The 18,575-nt window shown below is 40.2% G+C and overlaps 1 protein-coding gene and 1 non-coding gene across 7 annotated transcripts in view; both read left to right on the forward strand.

Annotated features, from left to right (window-relative positions):
- Positions 1-18,575, forward strand: part of CKAP5 (cytoskeleton associated protein 5) — a 50,967-nt gene that overhangs the window by 26,421 nt on the left and 5,971 nt on the right. For 2 of the 6 annotated variants that reach the window (XM_061343592.1, XM_061343591.1), the window contains exons 17-42: positions 104-289; positions 743-837; positions 1,462-1,519; positions 1,601-1,726; positions 2,049-2,188; positions 2,346-2,520; positions 2,757-2,870; positions 4,231-4,359; positions 4,990-5,184; positions 5,850-5,985; positions 6,771-6,856; positions 7,598-7,708; positions 8,005-8,130; positions 8,811-8,960; positions 9,356-9,559; positions 10,775-10,910; positions 11,555-11,748; positions 13,272-13,444; positions 13,661-13,684; positions 14,574-14,747; positions 14,996-15,116; positions 15,755-15,934; positions 16,204-16,391; positions 16,795-16,870; positions 17,653-17,841; positions 17,943-18,080. In XM_061343592.1, coding sequence (XP_061199576.1) covers positions 104-289; positions 743-837; positions 1,462-1,519; positions 1,601-1,726; positions 2,049-2,188; positions 2,346-2,520; positions 2,757-2,870; positions 4,231-4,359; positions 4,990-5,184; positions 5,850-5,985; positions 6,771-6,856; positions 7,598-7,708; positions 8,005-8,130; positions 8,811-8,960; positions 9,356-9,559; positions 10,775-10,910; positions 11,555-11,748; positions 13,272-13,444; positions 13,661-13,684; positions 14,574-14,747; positions 14,996-15,116; positions 15,755-15,934; positions 16,204-16,391; positions 16,795-16,870; positions 17,653-17,841; positions 17,943-18,080 — 3,624 coding nt within the window. The remainder of the gene's footprint in view (positions 1-103; positions 290-742; positions 838-1,461; positions 1,520-1,600; positions 1,727-2,048; positions 2,189-2,345; positions 2,521-2,756; positions 2,871-4,230; positions 4,360-4,989; positions 5,185-5,849; positions 5,986-6,770; positions 6,857-7,597; positions 7,709-8,004; positions 8,131-8,810; positions 8,961-9,355; positions 9,560-10,774; positions 10,911-11,554; positions 11,749-13,271; positions 13,445-13,660; positions 13,685-14,573; positions 14,748-14,995; positions 15,117-15,754; positions 15,935-16,203; positions 16,392-16,794; positions 16,871-17,652; positions 17,842-17,942; positions 18,081-18,575) is intronic. The other 4 variants (XM_061343593.1, XM_061343595.1, XM_061343596.1 and 1 more) reach the window with 4 other exon arrangements.
- On the forward strand, positions 15,166-15,275 carry LOC133207171 (small nucleolar RNA SNORD67). The gene has a single exon (XR_009723966.1). It is a non-coding gene; the product is annotated as a small nucleolar RNA SNORD67 (small nucleolar RNA).

Below are 18,575 nucleotides of genomic sequence, written 5' to 3' on the forward strand. Positions count from 1 at the left end.
ACATGTATTTATTTTTTATATATCTATAAATACATAGAATAAAAAACTTAGTAAAAAATACACAAAGGCATTATTAACTTCCTTGCTGTTATGGTCATTCCAGGTGATGCAGATGAAACTGCATATAGTTGCATTGATTGCACAGAAAGGAAACTTCTCCAAAACTTCAGCCCAGGTTGTGCTGGATGGTCTTGTAGACAAGGTCGGTGATGTGAAATGTGGGAGTAATGCAAAAGAAGCCATGACAGCAATAGCAGAGGCGTGTCAGTTGCCATGGACTGCTGAGCAGGTGAGTGAGCAGCAAACGTATTATTCCAGTAAATAAAGCCAGAAATATGTGGGGTGCTCTTTCAGTCTGAGTAGTAAATCCAAAATCTTTGATTTTTCTCTGTTGCCTGGAAGCGATTGGTTTGCTCTCAAGATACCACCTAAGGCAGAATATAAATACAAGTTCTGCCAAAAGAGGAAGTAACAAGTAATAAATAAGTATTTGGCTGAAATACTGCCAAAACAGGCACACATCCATAATGAAGGTATCGTTGGCTGCCTTGAAGTACTACAGGAATTTCTGTTTGGCTTCACTTGCAGTTGTATTCTGCTGCAGTGACACAACACGTTTTTCCTTGTCTGCTTGTTTTACTTGCAGTGTCCTCGGTTTTCTTGCAGGCGTCTTCACTCCTTTACTACTGTGCTTTGTTACCTGGTTTGTCAGTGAAAATTTACTGACTGTCTTCTGTTGCAGGTGGTGGCTACGGCGTTTTCTCAAAAGAATCCTAAAAACCAGTCGGAAACCTTGAACTGGCTTTCGAATGCAATTAAAGAGTTTGGCTTTTCTGGGTACGTCTTTTAAGTAAACTGCTAAGAGGAACTTGCATGAAAATGTTTTTAAGCTAGGACTAAGAATCTGTTCTCTGTAGAATTGGCCTGAAGAGAAGGGTGGCTGCAAGTGCAGCTGAACTCTTGCTCCTTACTCTAGCTCTATAGAGTCCTCTTCCAGCTTTAAATGTGTAAGGATAAGGTGCTGTTACTATGAGGTGCTTTACTCATCACTCAGCCTTCTCTGAAGAGCGTTTTTGTTACTTTATATACTATAGGAGTGTGCTGGGCAAGGAGCTCTGGTACTGCGTATCTGCTGTTCCTGCTCTACGTGAATACACCTGAAACCTAGGTGGATCACTGTATTTTGTAGAAACTTTCCTGTCATAATAGCAGTCTTTGATATAAATTATATTTAATGAATTGATTTTTGTACTAGACTGATCTCCAAATTGACTTTTTTCAGTAGCTCTTTATATAGCGACCATCTGCATGGTACCTGTGATATTACTGAAGTGCATATCTTCTGCTTGTAGGTTAGTTGTATGAATCTGTTCTCAACACATTGTTCTCTTTAACTTACGATCTTGTTCTTTATTGTGCTTTCTGTGTGTTTTACTTATGGGAGATCTCTTTTTCCTACAGACTGAATGTCAAAGCTTTCATCAGTAACGTGAAGACAGCTCTTGCTGCAACTAACCCAGTGAGTACCTTCAGAATTTGAAATCTGAATTATTATCAATCCTGAATTTAAAGGCTGAGTGCTTTTACCCTATCTTTGCAGGCTGTAAGGACTTCTGCCATTACCCTGCTGGGAGTCATGTATCTTTATGTGGGACCTCCTTTGCGAATGTTCTTTGAGGATGAGAAGCCAGCTCTTCTCTCCCAGATAGATGCCGAATTTGAAAAGGTACAATGTGTAGCTCTCTTACTACTAAGTATCACTAAAACAACTTGGAAACTTCAGTAGCTGTGATCTGTAGCAATGTTGTGGTCTAACCTGTGTTTTTATAAGTGAACCAGATTTGTTAAGACATCTCACCAAAGCAGCTGTGTCTGGCTATGGCAATGGTCACTTTTCTCATGGCAGACTTCAAGTTTCTGGTTCTGTTTGAACAGCAGAATGTTTAAAACCCTGTTGCCCTGAGACAGCACATTCATACCATGCAAGTGTTTTCATTTTTAAGGTCAAATACTTTAAAACAGCTGTTTCTGACTTGTGTTGCTTGCAGATGCAAGGGCAGACAGCACCGGCCCCAACTCGTGGAATTTCCAGGAATAGTGTGGCAGGAGGTGGGGATGATGGTGAGGAAGAGGAACAGGAGGATGTTGGGAATGATGTTGTGGATCTCTTGCCAAGAACAGATATTGGGTAAGTTTGGATTCTACAACCTGAAGACATACTTCCATTGCAATTCAAAAGTCCTTGTTTATAAACAGTTTCTCAGCAGAGATCTGTAGTGTTAAAGCACTACAACACTACAAGACACTACAAGTGTCTTTTTTTTCTACCTTTTTCTCTCTAACAGTGAGAAGATCACAGCTGAACTGGTGTCTAAGATTGGGGACAAGAACTGGAAGATCAGAAAGGAAGGTCTAGATGAAGTGACAAGCATAATAAATGATGCTAAGTTCATACAACCAAACATAGGAGAACTTCCAGCTGCTTTGAAGGGTCGTCTCAATGACTCCAATAAAATCTTGGTATGTTATTCAAAATCCTATTTCAGCTCTTTCCAGCTTAGAACTCAAACTATTCATGACTTCTGAATCTTGCTTATTACTCACTCTATTACAATGTCATGAAATCAAAAGTGTGGCATAGATACCATTGAGCAGGCATTCTAAAGTAAAAGCCTACGTATACAGCAGTGTTACTTTTCCCCATATAACTTGGATTTCTGGAGTGTTTTATTCAAAGCCTTTTTGTTTCTGTGCAGGTGCAACAAACACTGAGCATTCTTCAGCAGCTGGCAACAGCAATGGGCCCCAATATCAAACAGCATGTGAAAAATCTGGGCATTCCTGTCATTACAGTCCTAGGAGACAGTAAGGTAGGAACTCAAGTTCACTTTGCTTTTTGCCACTCACTGAGCTGTGCTTGAGAGTAACTATTGCTGTTTGGACTCACTTTTGAGAGGCGGATGTGGATGGTAGTTAAAACTTCTTTGGAATCTAAAAAATGTCTTTGAAAGGTTCTTGCCTGAATGACAACTTATTACCCAAATACAAATGTCTGAAATACATTCTGCCTGAGATGTATTCTCCTGGTTGTAAATAAACCCAGTCTGTGGCATAATTCAGCTTTTAAATGAAATGTGGTGATTTTATGCTTACTTCTAAATATATTGCATTAGATGCTAATCAGGTTTGCAAGTTGCTTGTGGAACTTCTTTTAGCATATCAGCATGGATTCCAGTGTACATCCTTGTCTTTGTCGCTGTGTGGGAGGCCTGTAGGTAGAAATAGGACACTCAAAACTGCCACTGAAGCTGGTAGAATGTCATTGTTGAGCTTGTCAAGATGTTGTGTCAAAATCAAAGCTTAGGACCATGGGAAAGAGCTATTTGAAGCAATTGGGCAAGGAGGCTGCTTCTTGTTTAGACATGCCTGAATGTTCCCTTTGCCTTTAGAATTAATCCATATTAAAGCGAAGTGAGTCTCTCTTGCATGATCAGCTTGCCTCAAATTCAGCCCACAGGAGAGAGTCATATGTTTGGAGTCATATCTGTACTGATAATATTCTGAAGAACTGTGGTTATTAATCATAGAATCAACTTGCTTGGAGAAGACCTTTGAGATCGTCATGTCCAACCAGTATTAAGTATTCCATCTGACTTCTCATAATTTCAAAAAAGGCTTCTGTTCCAAATTTTCCTTGGGGAAAAGGACCCACCAGAGATGGAAATTAATAGGAGTTAGAGGGATCACCCCTGCTCCTGACTTGACTTTTTGCTTGTGTGTGTCTTAAGTAAGAGTGCCCTAATAACAGGCTTCATAACCCACTTGCCTTCGTTTATGAATGTGCTATTTTAAGCACTACATAAATCACTAACTATATTCTTTAGCTTGGTTGCGAGTTAGGAGATTCTCAAAATTCTTATCAATGACTGGTAGCAGAAATGAAGCGCTTTTTAAGATACCCTTTGTCCCTCTTTATTAAACTTACCTATTAAAAATAATGATAGGTAAGTATAAGTGCTAAATCTGGTGATTTCTGCAGCTGGTACCATCATTAAAACTAAATTCTTCTGAACTGTAGACCTCTCAGGCAGTGAATAAAACCAGATTTCAAATCCTGTAATGTAGAAGCTTTTTCTTTTTGTGGGAAGGATGTGAAACTATTGCCTCTTCTGTTGTAATCTTCTGACCCCTCTTTAGGATTATTCTTCTTAAACCTTGTTCTTGCTGCAGAATAATGTTCGTGCTGCTGCACTGGCAACTGTGAACACGTGGGCTGAGCAAACTGGCATGAAAGAGTGGTTGGAAGGGGAAGACCTGTCTGAGGAGCTCAAAAAGGAAAATCCTTTCCTAAGACAAGAGGTAGGCTTCTGTTAAATATACTTGCATGTGTCTAATGAAAACCTTACTTGCTTTGCTATGGACTGTGTTTAGCTATGCAGGCTGAAGTGACACAATGATGCCATTATATGAGTAAACAGGTAGCTGTGTCCTCATACTAACATAAATTTTAGACTTCAAAAGGCTAATCACAAGCTTTCTTCCTGCATGGCAGCTGTCATGCAGTTCCCAGTGCCTCCGAAATGAAAGTTTCATCTGTTTTGATGAATATTTCAAGAGCTAGGGTGTTTTCCCTCAAATTAACCACATAGTAATGAAGACCAAAACTGGAGGCATTAATGTGTTTGACGCTTATAAAGTACAGCTGAAATTCTGATGTACTTTTCAAAAGGAAGGAACAGTCTGTGCAGCCTTAAGAGACCAGGCTCTAAGTTTGAAGATAGCTGTATATTAACATACTGTACTTAATTTTTAATCCTTTTATTGCTGACATGAAAGTTGATGCTGGTTAAGAATATTAGTCTGAACAAAGGTTGGAGTGGGTTTTTTCCTACTTCAAGCTATCTGAAGGACTACTATTTAAGCTCTGGTGGCCTGAGAGCACACTGGGAGTGCTGCTTCCAAAGCTTTTAAACTAAAACTTCCTTTCAGCTTCTTGGTTGGCTGGCTGAGAAGTTGCCTACCCTCCGCTCTGTTCCTTCCGATCTGCTCTTGTGTGTGCCTCACCTGTATTCCTGCCTCGAAGATCGAAATGGGGACGTGCGTAAAAAAGCTCAGGATGCCCTGCCTTTCTTCATGATGCACCTTGGCTATGAGAAGATGGCAAAAGCCACGAGCAAGCTGAAGGTATTTCTGTCACTAAGATTAAATAATGTGACCTTGAATGAGTAGATAATAAGTCACATTCACAGTCTCTTGATATGCTGTCTTAAGTCACTTAAGCTTGTCTGCATCGATTATTGGGGGTGGGGGGCAGAAATAGTGGCAGGAGGCTGTGAGTTGAAGCTTTCTGTGCTTTAGAAAGACTGCGGCCACAACCCCAGGTTTGTCACTTCAGGAGCTTGACGTTTATTCATTCTGCTTTTCCCAAAATGCCTATCTGCAGGTAGGTTTTGTACCAGTTACTGATCAACTCTATACATTTGAACACATGCTTTAAGGTGGTTTTTAGCAATTTGGTGTCTTATGAACCCTTGAGTACTGAATCACTGTAGAGGCATTCCATTAATGTTGTCGGACTGCTCAGCTAGAACTGGTTGCTGGTTCATCTGTTTCCCATAGGTCTTGCAGAAGAGACTTAATGGATCTTAATGGTTTCTCAGAACAGAAATATCTGAAAACATTGGTATATTAAGATTAAAGGTCCTGGAAGATGCTAAACAGAAAATAGCTTGTTTCACACTACTTCAATGTTTCTTGTCTATGGCATGTTCTATTCTATGTATTAGTAATCACTCCTGCTAACCTTTGCAAATTCATCACTTTGTTTTTCTCCTCCTGTTGTTCTCTAGCCAACTTCCAAAGACCAGGTGCTGGCCATGCTTGAGAAAGCCAAAGCCAACATGCCAGCCAAACCAGCTGCTCCTGCTAAGGCATCTTGCAGAGGGGCAGGGGGTGCATCTCCAGCCAAATTCCAACCTGCATCAGGTAACTGCTCTTACATTCTGGGACATGACTGAGAACAGGGTGGGGTTTGAGGCTTTTTGGTGTGACATGCCAGAGATAGAAACATACTTAGAAGAATTCAACATAGTTATGAATTCAGCATAGTTATGGTTACAAATAGCTGTGTAACCTAGTGAGTACAGTCTGCAGTTCTGGTCTTACTTGCAGTTGAGTCAGATTCCAGTGTAGGAGGGTTTTTATTTTCCACACAGCCATCTGTCAGCTGCTCTTTGGAAATACCAGCTTAGTATTGAAACTAAAACCCATGGAATAGAGGGCTTGGGGCTTGGTTTTGTTTTTTTCTTTTTCTGTAATAATTTGCTTTTAACATAACATTTAAAACATTCACTGTGGGACTACCAGAATGCTGGTGCTGATGCAAAAGAGGGTACCAGGATAGCAGGATTGAGGGACAGATGATTTGAAGAAGCAGTCCTGCCTTATCTCTGGTGGGGCTAAATTGCTTTCTCAAACTGGTATGAACACAGCTCTAGGCATTAGATACACACACACAGAGAGACACCAGGACAGTGTATGTGTGTGCATTTTAAATCATTTTGGTAAAAATCTGCTAACATCTTAATTATTAGAACTTCACATGCTAACACGGAATTTAAGGAACTTATCATGTGTCTAAAATCCTCAGACCTTTATGCTATAAACTGTTCATGGATACAGTTTGCTCATCTTCTGTGTTCTAAGAATGAAAAACTCTGCTGACCTAAAATGGTCTTGTTGGTTATTTGAAATGGGTCTCGTTTTTCCAGCATTGGCTGAAGATTCAGGGTCCAGTTCTGCAGAATCCAAACCTGATCCCAAAAGAGCGAAAACAGGAGCTTCCTCCAAAGCTAAAGTATGTTAATTTCTTTTGGTTATAAAATCAGTTCTGTGAAGTGAATATCTGTAATTCATTAATGTATTGCAGGTAAAAGAGGACAGCCCTTGCTAGGGACTGCTTTTACTGAAAATCTTTATGCTTATCTGAGTTCTGAAATGACAAGTGTTGCCATAGAGTCTGTTGTCAAAAATACAGTCTTGTGAGCAGCTGAGTCTATTCTAAATCTGCTTGCCCCCCTTGATTTCACACTGTTGAGGATTCATTCTTACCATTGCAGTTCAGTGTTACACTTTGAGCAGTAATTTTGAACCTGTGTATCAAGAGAAGTTTATCTCTCCTTTACAGTGTGAAGGATAAAACATTCCTAGTTACCAGTGCAAAAAGGGAAGGAAGATGCTTAAAAGCATCATAATCTCAACTGATAAACTTGAATTTGTGGTTAGTTTTTTTTCTGGTTTGTGGTAGTGTTATTTTTGATATTAATTTTTCAAGTTTGTCCTATGCATATAATTAAAAAACCCCAAATACAGTCCCATTGCCTCCATTGGCTATAGTAATGCTGCAGCAAGAGTATTTGATGTAGGTCTAGATTCATGTCAGGAATGAATGGAACAAACCTTGAAGGATGTTGTTGATTATTTACATTAAGTCAAAGTTCTGATGCTAGAGTTAATTCCTTTGCTGTGAACACATGGAAAGTTTTGGAATGGTAAATAGCTGTCTAACAACAAAGCCTTTTCTGTGGCTTATTTACAGCAGTCAGGTGTTAGTAGCAGTATGTCCAAGGGCAATACCAGCCTGTCCAAAGCTAATACAACTTTCAGCAAAGGCAATACCAGTCTGACAAAGAGCAAATCTATCAAACAGGTACCACACTGGGTTTTAGGGATGTGGGTGGGTGAGTAGTGCACTGGTTGAGAGTGATGTGTCCTATTTCACAGGGTACTACTGCACACACTGTCATGGGTTTTGCTTCCACAGCAGCCAAGCACGTACTTCTAAAATCCTAGTCAGCTTTATTCTTCCATCTTCTCTCTGGCTCTTGTACATTGGGCTGCACTTGTACACATAGGCAGCATGAGTTTGGCTGGTACCTAATGCTTGCGACTGCTGGGACTGAGGCATGTGTCTTGTGTTGCCTGTTAATGCCTTGCTTTTTTCAGGGTGTACAGGGGAAGAAAGTGCTAAGCAAGCCTATTTTGAAGGAAGATGATGATAAATCAGGTCCTATTTTCATCATAGTCCCAAATGGGAAGGAACAGAGGATGAAAGATGAGAAAGGTCTGAAGGTGAGAAAAACCTGAATGTATTCACAAGTTTTGAAGGAGTAATTTTATCACATTCTGCTTTTTCATTTACAATTAAACATGCTATGGCATGACAGTACTAGTCTGTCCATCCCTTGTATTGACTATCTAGGTCTTCAATTGACTTTCACAGGTCAATGTCTAGTTTACTGTGCTGTTTCTCTTCTGGTTCACAATTTTTGCAATCTCATAAAAGCCAAAGGTCTCTTTACAACTTCCAAGAGATGGTCTTCAGTTGTGAAGCATCATCAAGGTTTTACCTGAAAACTGTTCACTAATTTTGGAGTTCTAGGATATATTGTGAATTTTTTAATGTACTTATTTTGAACAACACCAATTACCAAGCTTGCCTTGTGTAGGGAAATTCTCTTACTTAAAACATGCATGTTATTTGTAACTTGCTAGTAAATAGGCATATTTATAGCTTGAAAACAACCACTTTAATTGTTAAAAACTCAGAAAATGACCAAAAGGTAACTGCTCTAAGTAGAGAAAATTTTCCATGTAAGCCAAGGTGAGCAAACACCACTGACTTTTTCCTATTACTTGATAATGAGAAGAGTTTGAAAATATATTCTAAAGCAGAATTGAAAGGGATACAATTTGTGGGTTCTTTCAAGAAGAGTAAGTATTGCTTAAGTTCCAAATGCTGCCTTTTACAGGTGTTAAAGTGGAATTTCACTACTCCCCGTGATGAATATATTGAGCAGCTAAAAACTCAGATGTCCAGTTGTGTGGCTAAATGGCTACAGGATGAAATGTTTCATGCAGACTTTCAGCACCACAACAAAGCATTGGCTGTTATGATTGAGGTGAGTTTTGGGTCTGTGGTAGTAGATGATGTTGTGCAGAATTAATCTCTTCTATGAAAGATCATGCTTGAATTAAAATTGGATAGGAATCCCATGAGGAGCCAGGGGCCATTGTTCTGTGGAGTTGAATCCTTAACATAAATAGAAATAATTTTCAGGAGAATGAAGAAGTTTGTATTATGATGGTTTCTTGGGAGAAAGGAAAACATCCCCACTGAAGACTTCTCTTACATTTTCAGAAAGCTGTGTAAGTTAAAAGTGAACACTTATAGCTCTAGGAATCAATCGGTAAATGTAAACATCAGGCATAGCACTTCCTTCTTCTGTTCTTTTGTTGAACAGTGTGTTTCCTTTTGCACAACCTCCTATTTTGTTTTGGTTGTATTTTCTTCAAGCACTTGGAAAATGAAAAAGATGGAGTCATCAGCTGCCTGGATCTGATATTAAAATGGCTTACCCTGAGGTTCTTTGATACCAACACAAGCGTTTTGATGAAAACACTTGAATACCTTAAGCTGCTTTTCAATTTGCTGAGTCAAGAGGAGTATCACCTTACTGAGAATGAAGCATCCTCCTTCATCCCATATCTTATCCTAAAGGTACAGTTTACTGTACAGAAACTAACCTTATTTTTCGTGAGGAATATAGCAGGATACCACTGCATGCTGTAGAATGTTAATTTCGAATACATTGTGAAGGGAGTTAAAACCAGTTAGCAGTTGGTCACAACTGGTGTTCCTGGGGGCTCAATATTGGGGCCAATTCTGTTTATTGATGATCTGGATGAGGGGATCAAATGCACCCTCAGTAAGTTTGCAGATGGCACCGAGCTGTGCAGCAGTGTTGATGTGCTGCAGGATAGGAATGATCTGTAGAGGAATCGGGACAGGCTGGATTGATGGGCTGAAGCCAACTGTATGAGGTTTTACAAGGCAAAGTGCCAGGTCCCGCACTCGGGTCACAACAACCCCATGCAACACCGCGGGCTGGCAGAAGAGTAGCTGGAAAGCTGCCTGATGGGAAAGGACCTGGGGGTGCTGGTCAGGAGCCAGCTTGTGCCCAGGAAGCCAGGGCCAGCTGCATCCTGGCCTGTATCAGAAATAGCCTAGCCAGCAGGGCTAGGGAAACAACCATCCCCCTGTATTTGGTACATTGTGTTTGGTGAGGCCATACCTCAAATACTATGTTCAGTTCTGGGCTGCTCACTACAAGAAAGACATTTTGGTGCTGGAGTGGGTCCAGAGAAAGGCAACAATGCTGGGAAAGGGTCTAGAGAAGCAAGTCTTACAAAGAATGGCTGAAGGAACTGGACTTGTTTATCCTGTTAAAAAATGAGGGTCAGGGGAGACCTTATTGCTCTATTACCACCTGGAAGGAGATTATAGTGATGCAGGTGTCAATCTGCCAAGCAACAGGTGAGTAGGATGGGAGGAAATGGTCTCAGCTTGTACCAGGGAGTTTTAGGTTGGATGTTAGGAAGAAGTTTTTCACCAAAAGCGTTGTCAAGCACTGGAACAGGCTGCCCAAGAAAGTGGTTGAATCGCTGTCCTTGGAAGTATTTAAATAACTTGTAGATGTGGCACTTGGGGACCTGGTTTGGTAGTGAACTTGGTAGTGTTAGGTTAAAAGTTAAACTTGCTCTTAAGGGTCTTTTCCAACCTAAATGGTTCTATGATTCTACATTGCATATTTGCTTTTAAAAGCTGTTTTAAAGGACTTTTGCACTGAGAATAATTCTGCCTTTCCTTGAGTTATTTAGGCAAACATGTAGTATCATGAGGCTAATTTTTCCCCTTTTTTGACTTTCCCACTAGGTAGGAGAACCGAAAGATGTCATCCGCAGGGATGTCCGTGCCATCCTGAACAGGATGTGTCTCATCTATCCAGCCAGCAAGATGTTCACTTTCATCATGGAGGGGACAAAATCCAAAAACTCAAAACAGCGTGCAGGTGGGAACTGGGCAGAGTATATCATCTTGATTTTGGATGTCTTTGTGCTTTCCAAAGATGAGCAATTCAGCATTAAGATAGTCTCCCTTGAGTAGGCTTGTTGTCCTAGTGAAACAGTACTGGCGTGAACAGTGACAGTAGTATTGTCCAAGTGGCTAAGGGAATCAGTTAATCTGATAAAGACTTCAGAAATAAATGTCTTTACACTGTATGTCTTACTTTAACTATAGAAATTATTTGTGGTATGGTGCTTGTAGCTGAAACAACTCCCTTGTCACCTTGAAAATATCTTATCCTGGTATAACCAGAAAGGTAAATTACATACTGAATGGAGCATTGCAAGCTTACCAGCTGTCAAAACTTCACCTACATGTGAAGTTAACTGTAGTGTTACTCATATGGGAATGGGAAATATTTGAATGGTAGAGAGATGACTGACAGCTTTTAGATGCTATCTGTGTAAAGTAGTTTGAACCATTAGTTTACTGTTCACTGCATAAGTCACCTGGAGTACATCTATCATCAACATCATGGTTGATGCTTCTCTACAAATGTTCAAGTTGTGCAAGCGACACAAAACCTGGGAGGGTTCTCTTCCCAGCAGCTTTATACTTGAAAGTGCACATGTAATTTTCTTATTCCAGAATGCCTGGAAGAGCTCGGATGTCTGGTTGAATCCTATGGCATGAATGTATGCCAGCCAACCCCAGGGAAAGCCTTAAAAGAAATGGCGACTCATATTGGTGATAGGGACAACACTGTGCGTAATGCTGCACTGAACACCATCGTGACTGTCTACAATGTTCATGGTGACCAAGTGTTCAAGCTCATTGGAAACGTGAGTGTAACTGGACATAATCTTATGTTCTTTGTTATTTTTCAAATCCTGTATTTTTGGAGGGAATTAGCACTGTTTTGCTTGTGACTGCTTGTGTAACATCTTGCGGTTGGTGTTGAGCACTTGCTCTATAGTCAGTTGTATGGATAACTTATTTGGTCAAATAAGGCAGTTACTTGGGCTCTGTCAAGTACTTAGCTCTTTTATGCTCATCTCCACCAGTTGCTTTGCAGTTGAAGTTTGGTAAGTTTAGCTTGTTTGCTTTATCTTGCTGCACTGTGATACTTAAGGTCTGTGTCAGTACTGTGTTGCTTTGCTTTTCTGCTGGTTTGTTCTGTGGAAATCATACTTGGCCGTGTCATCTAAAATAGAGTGAAAGTTTAAGGTGGCAAAACTCACTTTCCAGTCTCCAGCAGTGGAAAGCTGTTTGGCTGTGCCTACAGTTTACCTTGCATAGCATTAAGTGTACTGAGAATTAAGAGCTGTTAGGCTGTTTTTTCCTGTTCTCTTCTCTGAATTTGAGCTCTTAATGTTTCTAGCAGCACTAAAACTGATTGGAATGTGATAAAATATGTTAATGCCTGTATGAATCTGTTTTGTTTTTGTTTTTCTCCGCTTTTTCTTTCCAACTTCCTGAAATGTTGAATTTCATTGACCCATTTTCTCTGGCAGCCATCCCCATGAGAATTGATGTTGCATTTTCATTAACATTTGAGCTTCTCATCTTACTTTAACTATTGTTCAGAGAGCAATCTGCCCCTCCTTAATAACGCATAATCCATTTGCTTTTCAATTTTCAAGGTTAGAGAAAGAATTGTAGCAGCTGAACCATTCAGCCCCTTCTAACCACGGCTTTCTGAGCTTCAGCATGGTCCATCTAGTCTTAAAATGTATTGCTTTTCAGGACAGTTTCCAAATCATAGGGATGTTAGAGTGCTTCCCACAGAATTGTCATGGCTAGTTTTGTTCAGATGTAGTTACTAGTAACCTTTGGTTCTGTAAGTAAGGCAGATAAATATGATTCTTCTCACTGCATGAGTTTAACTGTTTAATTGGCTGTCTTTGTGTTCAGCTTGAATTAGGAGTACATAGAATAGGTCAGTTATTAGAAGGACTTGGGCTTCTGTGGCTGGGTCCATAGTGTTAAACCATTGCTTGAGCTCAAACAGGGGTATAGAAAGGTAGGGGGATTTTCTTTGTTTTGTTTTTGCAGCAATGCAAGCAACAGTTACAAACACATGATATCACTGTAGTTGGAAGATTGTTTCTTGGAAATGATGTGGGCTAGACATAGCTGTATTCAGTGTTACAGCTTGTCAGTATGGGTTAATCAGCTCCTTGAGGTAATGTCTGGCAGTCCAGAATGGCCCTATTAGTTTGCTGCTAGATGGTGGAACTCACAGCTCCTACATTTGGTATTAGAGAACTTCAGTCTGCAGTTATAAGTGGTATACCTCCTGTAGGTGACCAAGATACCTAAAACCCATGCAACTCAAGCTGAGTGAAAGCATTGTGTGTTGTAGCTTTCTGAGAAAGACATGAGTATGCTGGAAGAGAGAATAAAACGTTCAGCCAAGAGACCATCGGCTGCTCCAGTGAGACAGGCAGAGGAGAAACCTCTACGTGCTCAGAACATCAGCGCTAATGCCAGCATGCTGCGGAAGGGACCAGCTGAGGACATGTCCTCCAAACTCAAGTATGTATTGATACATCATGGTCTGCAGCCTGCATAGTGTATGTGCTACTCTCATGTCTGGCGATGTTCTTTCAGTTCTTGTGTCATCATCTTTGCATGTTGTGGAAATTGGCCAAAGAATATAAAAAAGAAAGTCTGAAAATTTTTTTTGTCTTGTCTGTCTTGAAATCTTTCTAAATGGTCTTGTGCCTTTTTTCACTGCTTCTCCATGGACAGAATTATGTATCGCACTTATAGGATGTAAGTACTGCCCGCTAACTCCTTGGTAGCAAGGCTCTTCTATCATTCCATTTCTATGCTAGTCATCCCTTCCTGACCATGACAGGTTTACAATGGCCAGTTCTACATTATAGGTTCCTGACTTAAACCAAAACTGTGTGTTTCTGTGAAAGGTGACTAGATCAAACTGCAGACAGACATGGCACTTCCATGTTAAGCAACTCTTTAGGAATACTGTTGAGAATTTGCTGTTCAATCAACTTGGTATTGATTGAACCCTGGTTTTAAATTGTCAGAACAGACATAAAGCACAGAACTGGGTGAGCATGTGTGAACTGTAGAGCATGTGGCAACAGTACCAGATATAAAAAGCTTAATCTGTATTCTTTGCCACTGCTCACTGTCTTAGGATGAAAGTTCCTGTTGAGAACTACATATTGGAGTATTTCATTGAGAAAAACCTCCTATGCAGCACAAGTCATGTGGGCTGCTGAGAGTCCCAAGTTCAGATGAGCTTGCAAGGTTGCATATGCATCCTATCCATCATTTAAAAAGAAAAAGCCACTTTTGAGCACTATATTCCATTGATACTATTTTAGATTACTAGATCTCGGAATCTCTCTGAGTATCTCTCAGAATGAACCAGTGCACACCTATCACAGATGCAGGAGGTTTTGTGATGGTTTATAAGAGAAACTAGGAAGGCCAAGTAACCATCAGTCGCTCATCTGGCCTATAAAACATTGTTTTACTAATGGCAAGGCGAAAGGCAAAGGGGGCTATTTTAGAGGGTTTGAGTGAAATCAGAAGTTCAGAATCTGCTATTCAGAGAGATTTAGGGCTAACAGGGGTGCTAGTGCCCTTGCCTCTTCTGTGTATATAATAAACACCTCTCTTCTGGTTTCTGTAGCCAAAATCGCAACATGGGTGGGCATTCAGAGACAGCACATACAGTTCCACGGGAGTTTCAGCTGGATCTTGATGAGATTGAAAATGACAATGGTACTGTCAGATGTGAGATGCCAACACTTGTACAGCACAAACTAGATGACATCTTTGAGCCGGTCTTGATTCCTGAGCCGAAGTAAGTCTAGTTTGAGTTCTGCTTATGTGTTTGTATAGTGAAAGGATCTTGCATTTGTAAATGCATCATCAATGTCTTTTAACAAGTAGTGTAATAGACATGTTAAAAAAAATTATTTCTTCCTTGAGTATCCTCTATGAAGAATGAAATACTTTTATCTCTAAACCAATATTGAAATATAGAAGTTCAATGTGAATTAGAGCCATCCCTCCAGAGAGTAATGAATCCTCTTTTCTTCAACCATTTAGGATCCGGGCTGTATCCCCCCACTTCGATGACATGCACAGTAACACAGCTTCTACTATCAACTTTGTCATTTCCCAAGTAGCTAGCGGTGATATAAATACAAGCATCCAGGCTCTGGCACAGGTAAGTGAAGTAAAATAGCAACTGATCACACTGTACTAAACCAATTGTCTGCGAGGTTGATGAGTTGCACTGTGGTGGAGCAATCGTGTCGGGTGACACGGACTCTGCTCAGAACTCCCTGATGACAAAACTAAGTGCACAGGGGCCATCTGACTCGCTTTAGCAACAGAAATTCCATGTGGATGATGTAGAATAGGCTGTTAACACACAAGCATTAAGGAAAACAAAGAAAAAGCCAGTTAATTCAGTGAGACTTGACTATTAAATGCTGCTTGGTGGATCCTGAGCAAAAGAATTGTCTTGCCTCATAGTTTTTATACTTTTTTAGGATAGCTTTAACTTCTTAGAAGTATTCTATCCAGGAGGTTTCGTAAAGCTGTTAATTCCAGAATTCATCATGCAACATTTTGTTTTCATTTCTGTATGAGATAGGATTGGAATTCTCTAAAAGACCATTAATTGGTTGTAATGGGATTAGCAATAGAAGTCTGGCTATGGATTTTAGGTGAAAGCTTAGAATAAAAGTACCTTGGCAAATGGAGTAGTCAGAGACTTTCTATAGATAAGTCTTTCTTTAAGTTACAGTTATTTTGCACTGTGCATTCTGTTGACTTGAGTGTTTTGTTTTTAAATCTCAGATTGATGAGGTTCTCCGACAGGAAGACAAAGCAGAAGCAATGTCTGGCCACATTGACCAATTCCTAATAGCTACATTCATGCAGCTTCGGCTAATCTACAACACACATATGGCAGATGAGAAGCTTGACAAAGATGAGATAGTCAAACTTTACAGCTGTATTATTGGGAGCATGATCTCGGTAAGGCTTTGACCTAAGCGTTAAGGTGAAGAGGGAGTGGGGAATGAGAAACTGGGGAAGGGGAGAAGGTCTGTTTGCTTATACAGAATACAGCCACTCTTAACCCATCACACTTTAATATTAAGCTCTGCTCTAATATTCCTTACATCTTGACTGCTGAGCTGTATACTTTAGAGCACAAAGGGGATGTCAAATGGTTTGACAGTGTAGTTTAAAGGAATCACTATACTAAAGCAGGAAAAGCTCCTCATACTGTCTTCAATTTGTAGCTATTTCAGATCGAGAGTCTCGCTCGAGAAGCCTCCACTGGTGTGCTGAAGGATCTAATGCATGGTCTTATTACATTAATGCTGGATTCTCGGCTTGAAGACCTTGAGGAGGGTGAGCAGGTCATCCGATCAGTTAACCTACTGGTAGTGAAAGTCCTGGAAAAGTCTGACCAGACCAACATCTTGAGGTATGTAATAGAAATTGGGGGGTTACTGCTTCTCTTCACCCATTCTTGTGTGTTGCTTGAATGGTAAAGTTTTTGTTAGGCATTCTGTAGGCAAAGAATGATGTCTAGAATAGTTCAGCCAGTTAATGAAGAATTACCACCAGTGGTGATCAGAATATGACTGCACAATCTGCACAGCTGGAGGCAGGCTAAATGAACCAGCTTAAGGACAATCCTGTTATGCTTTGTAATTTGGCAGACTGCCTCTTAACTCTTGTAGTGTTCTAGAAAGATAAAGAGCTGTTTCACACCATGACTAACGCCAGTCTCTGCTGTAGTATTCTGGGGTCAGGTGGGGGGAAATGGCATCTTTCTGTGTGTAACACTTTTACCTTTGTAACTGTTATGAATCTATTCCTTCTAGTGCTCTGCTGGTTTTGCTCCAAGACAGCCTGCTAGCAACAGCCAGCTCTCCTAAGTTTTCAGAGCTTGTTATGAAGGTGAGCCTGTAGTAGAGGTTTTGAAGTTAGTTGGTTTATCCGAATTAGCTTGGCTGAAACAACAGATACATATTAAAATAAATAAATTGGTGACCATAACTTAAAATATTTCTGATCTCTTATAATCTTATAATTAGATGTTACATATAGTGATGTCATGTTGTCAGGAGGGGGGCTTTACACCTGCTAATAGTTTACAGAAGCTCATGTGTGCTAATACAAACTGTACAGAGGTGTGTGGTCACCTGGTGGGCTTATTTGCTTAAGCACAGCACTGTACCATAGATTCAAACACTCCCAGGCTGGAGCTGGCTTGTATTATGTTATCTCTAAGGATAGGCAGAAAAAACATGCAAATGTCTGCATTCAAGGCATGGGTGTGATATTGTTTTATAGTACAACACCCTTTTGTAACTGGCATCTTTTAAAGACAACTAAGGTGTTCTTAATGAGGTTAAACCTAAAGAACAAACGCTTGTATGTGACTGTACATAGCATATATGCATTATCTGATGAAATTTCTTCATGCAAAGCATTTAGTCTCCATATACTGGTAGAGAAGTCAGCATTACATCAGCTCTGAAGAAGGATCTGGGTATGTCCGGCTAGTTACAAAGAGGAAGCACATACCAATACAAATGTAGCTTGAGCAGACAGACACAGTGTGTGCCTGAATGTACTAGCGGAGTGAAATGGCTCAAAGATAGTTTTGTACAATCTCTTCATACAGTTAAATACCTCTTTCTTGAGCTGTCTTGCTTTAATTCACTCTCTTGTTCCAGTGTCTGTGGAGAATGGTGCGTCTGCTTCCGGAAACCATTAATAGTATCAATCTGGATCGGATTCTACTGGATATCCACATCTTCATGAAGGTCTTCCCCAAAGAGAAGCTGAAGCAATGTAAGAGTGAGTTTCCTATAAGGACATTGAAGACTCTGCTTCACACTCTGTGCAAGTTAAAAGGGCCCAAGGTCAGAGCAGTCACTAGTCTGTCTACTTTTGAACTGGATGCTTATGCAGTCTCTAAAGGTTTTCCTTCTTTCTTAATTTATTCCCTTTTTTCTCATTTTAGATCTTGGATCATTTAACAATGATAGACAACAAAAACGAGTCTGAGCTGGAGGCTCACCTGTGTAGAGTAGTGAAACACTCCATGGACCAGAGTGGAAGCAAAGCTGATAAGGATACAGAAAAAGGAGCTTCTCGCATAGTAAGTAATGAAATATGTTGGTAGGGAGGGGGAATGTAAGGTAATTTAAGGTTTTTGTGACTGTGAAATATGAACTAGTAATTGCCTTTCTGGCATCCAACTAATGTTGGAAATGCTCTTCTAGTTTTGCTTTCATTTATGGCTGCTTTGGCAACTTGCAGTGTGTCTTTGTTATTACCTGAATGTTCCATGCATATCCCAGGATGAAGCATTCTCCAGGATATTCAGGTGTGCAGCATAGGTTTTATGCTGCCTGATACTGCATTTGATCTACTAAAAGTTACCCATACCCAAAAACACGCTTTAAACACTGACTTCTCAGGAGTCCTACAGCTTAATGATGTTCTTGCTCTCATTCTATGTAAATGGTGGTTAGGTAAAACTCTTAACTGCTTCCAGGTTTTCTTCATCTTGGAAGCTCTGTATCCAGCTAGCAGGTCTGAGGACATTGTAGGTTTATCTAGTTTCCTCTCATTTTATTCACTTTGTTTTACA

The sequence above is a fragment of the Neopsephotus bourkii genome, unplaced genomic scaffold, assembly GCF_033783945.1.
Source record: "Neopsephotus bourkii isolate Nb327-2 ecotype Australia unplaced genomic scaffold, CSIRO-AGI_Nbou_v1 NB_1825, whole genome shotgun sequence".
NCBI classification, from domain to species: Eukaryota; Metazoa; Chordata; class Aves; order Psittaciformes; family Psittacidae; genus Neopsephotus; species Neopsephotus bourkii.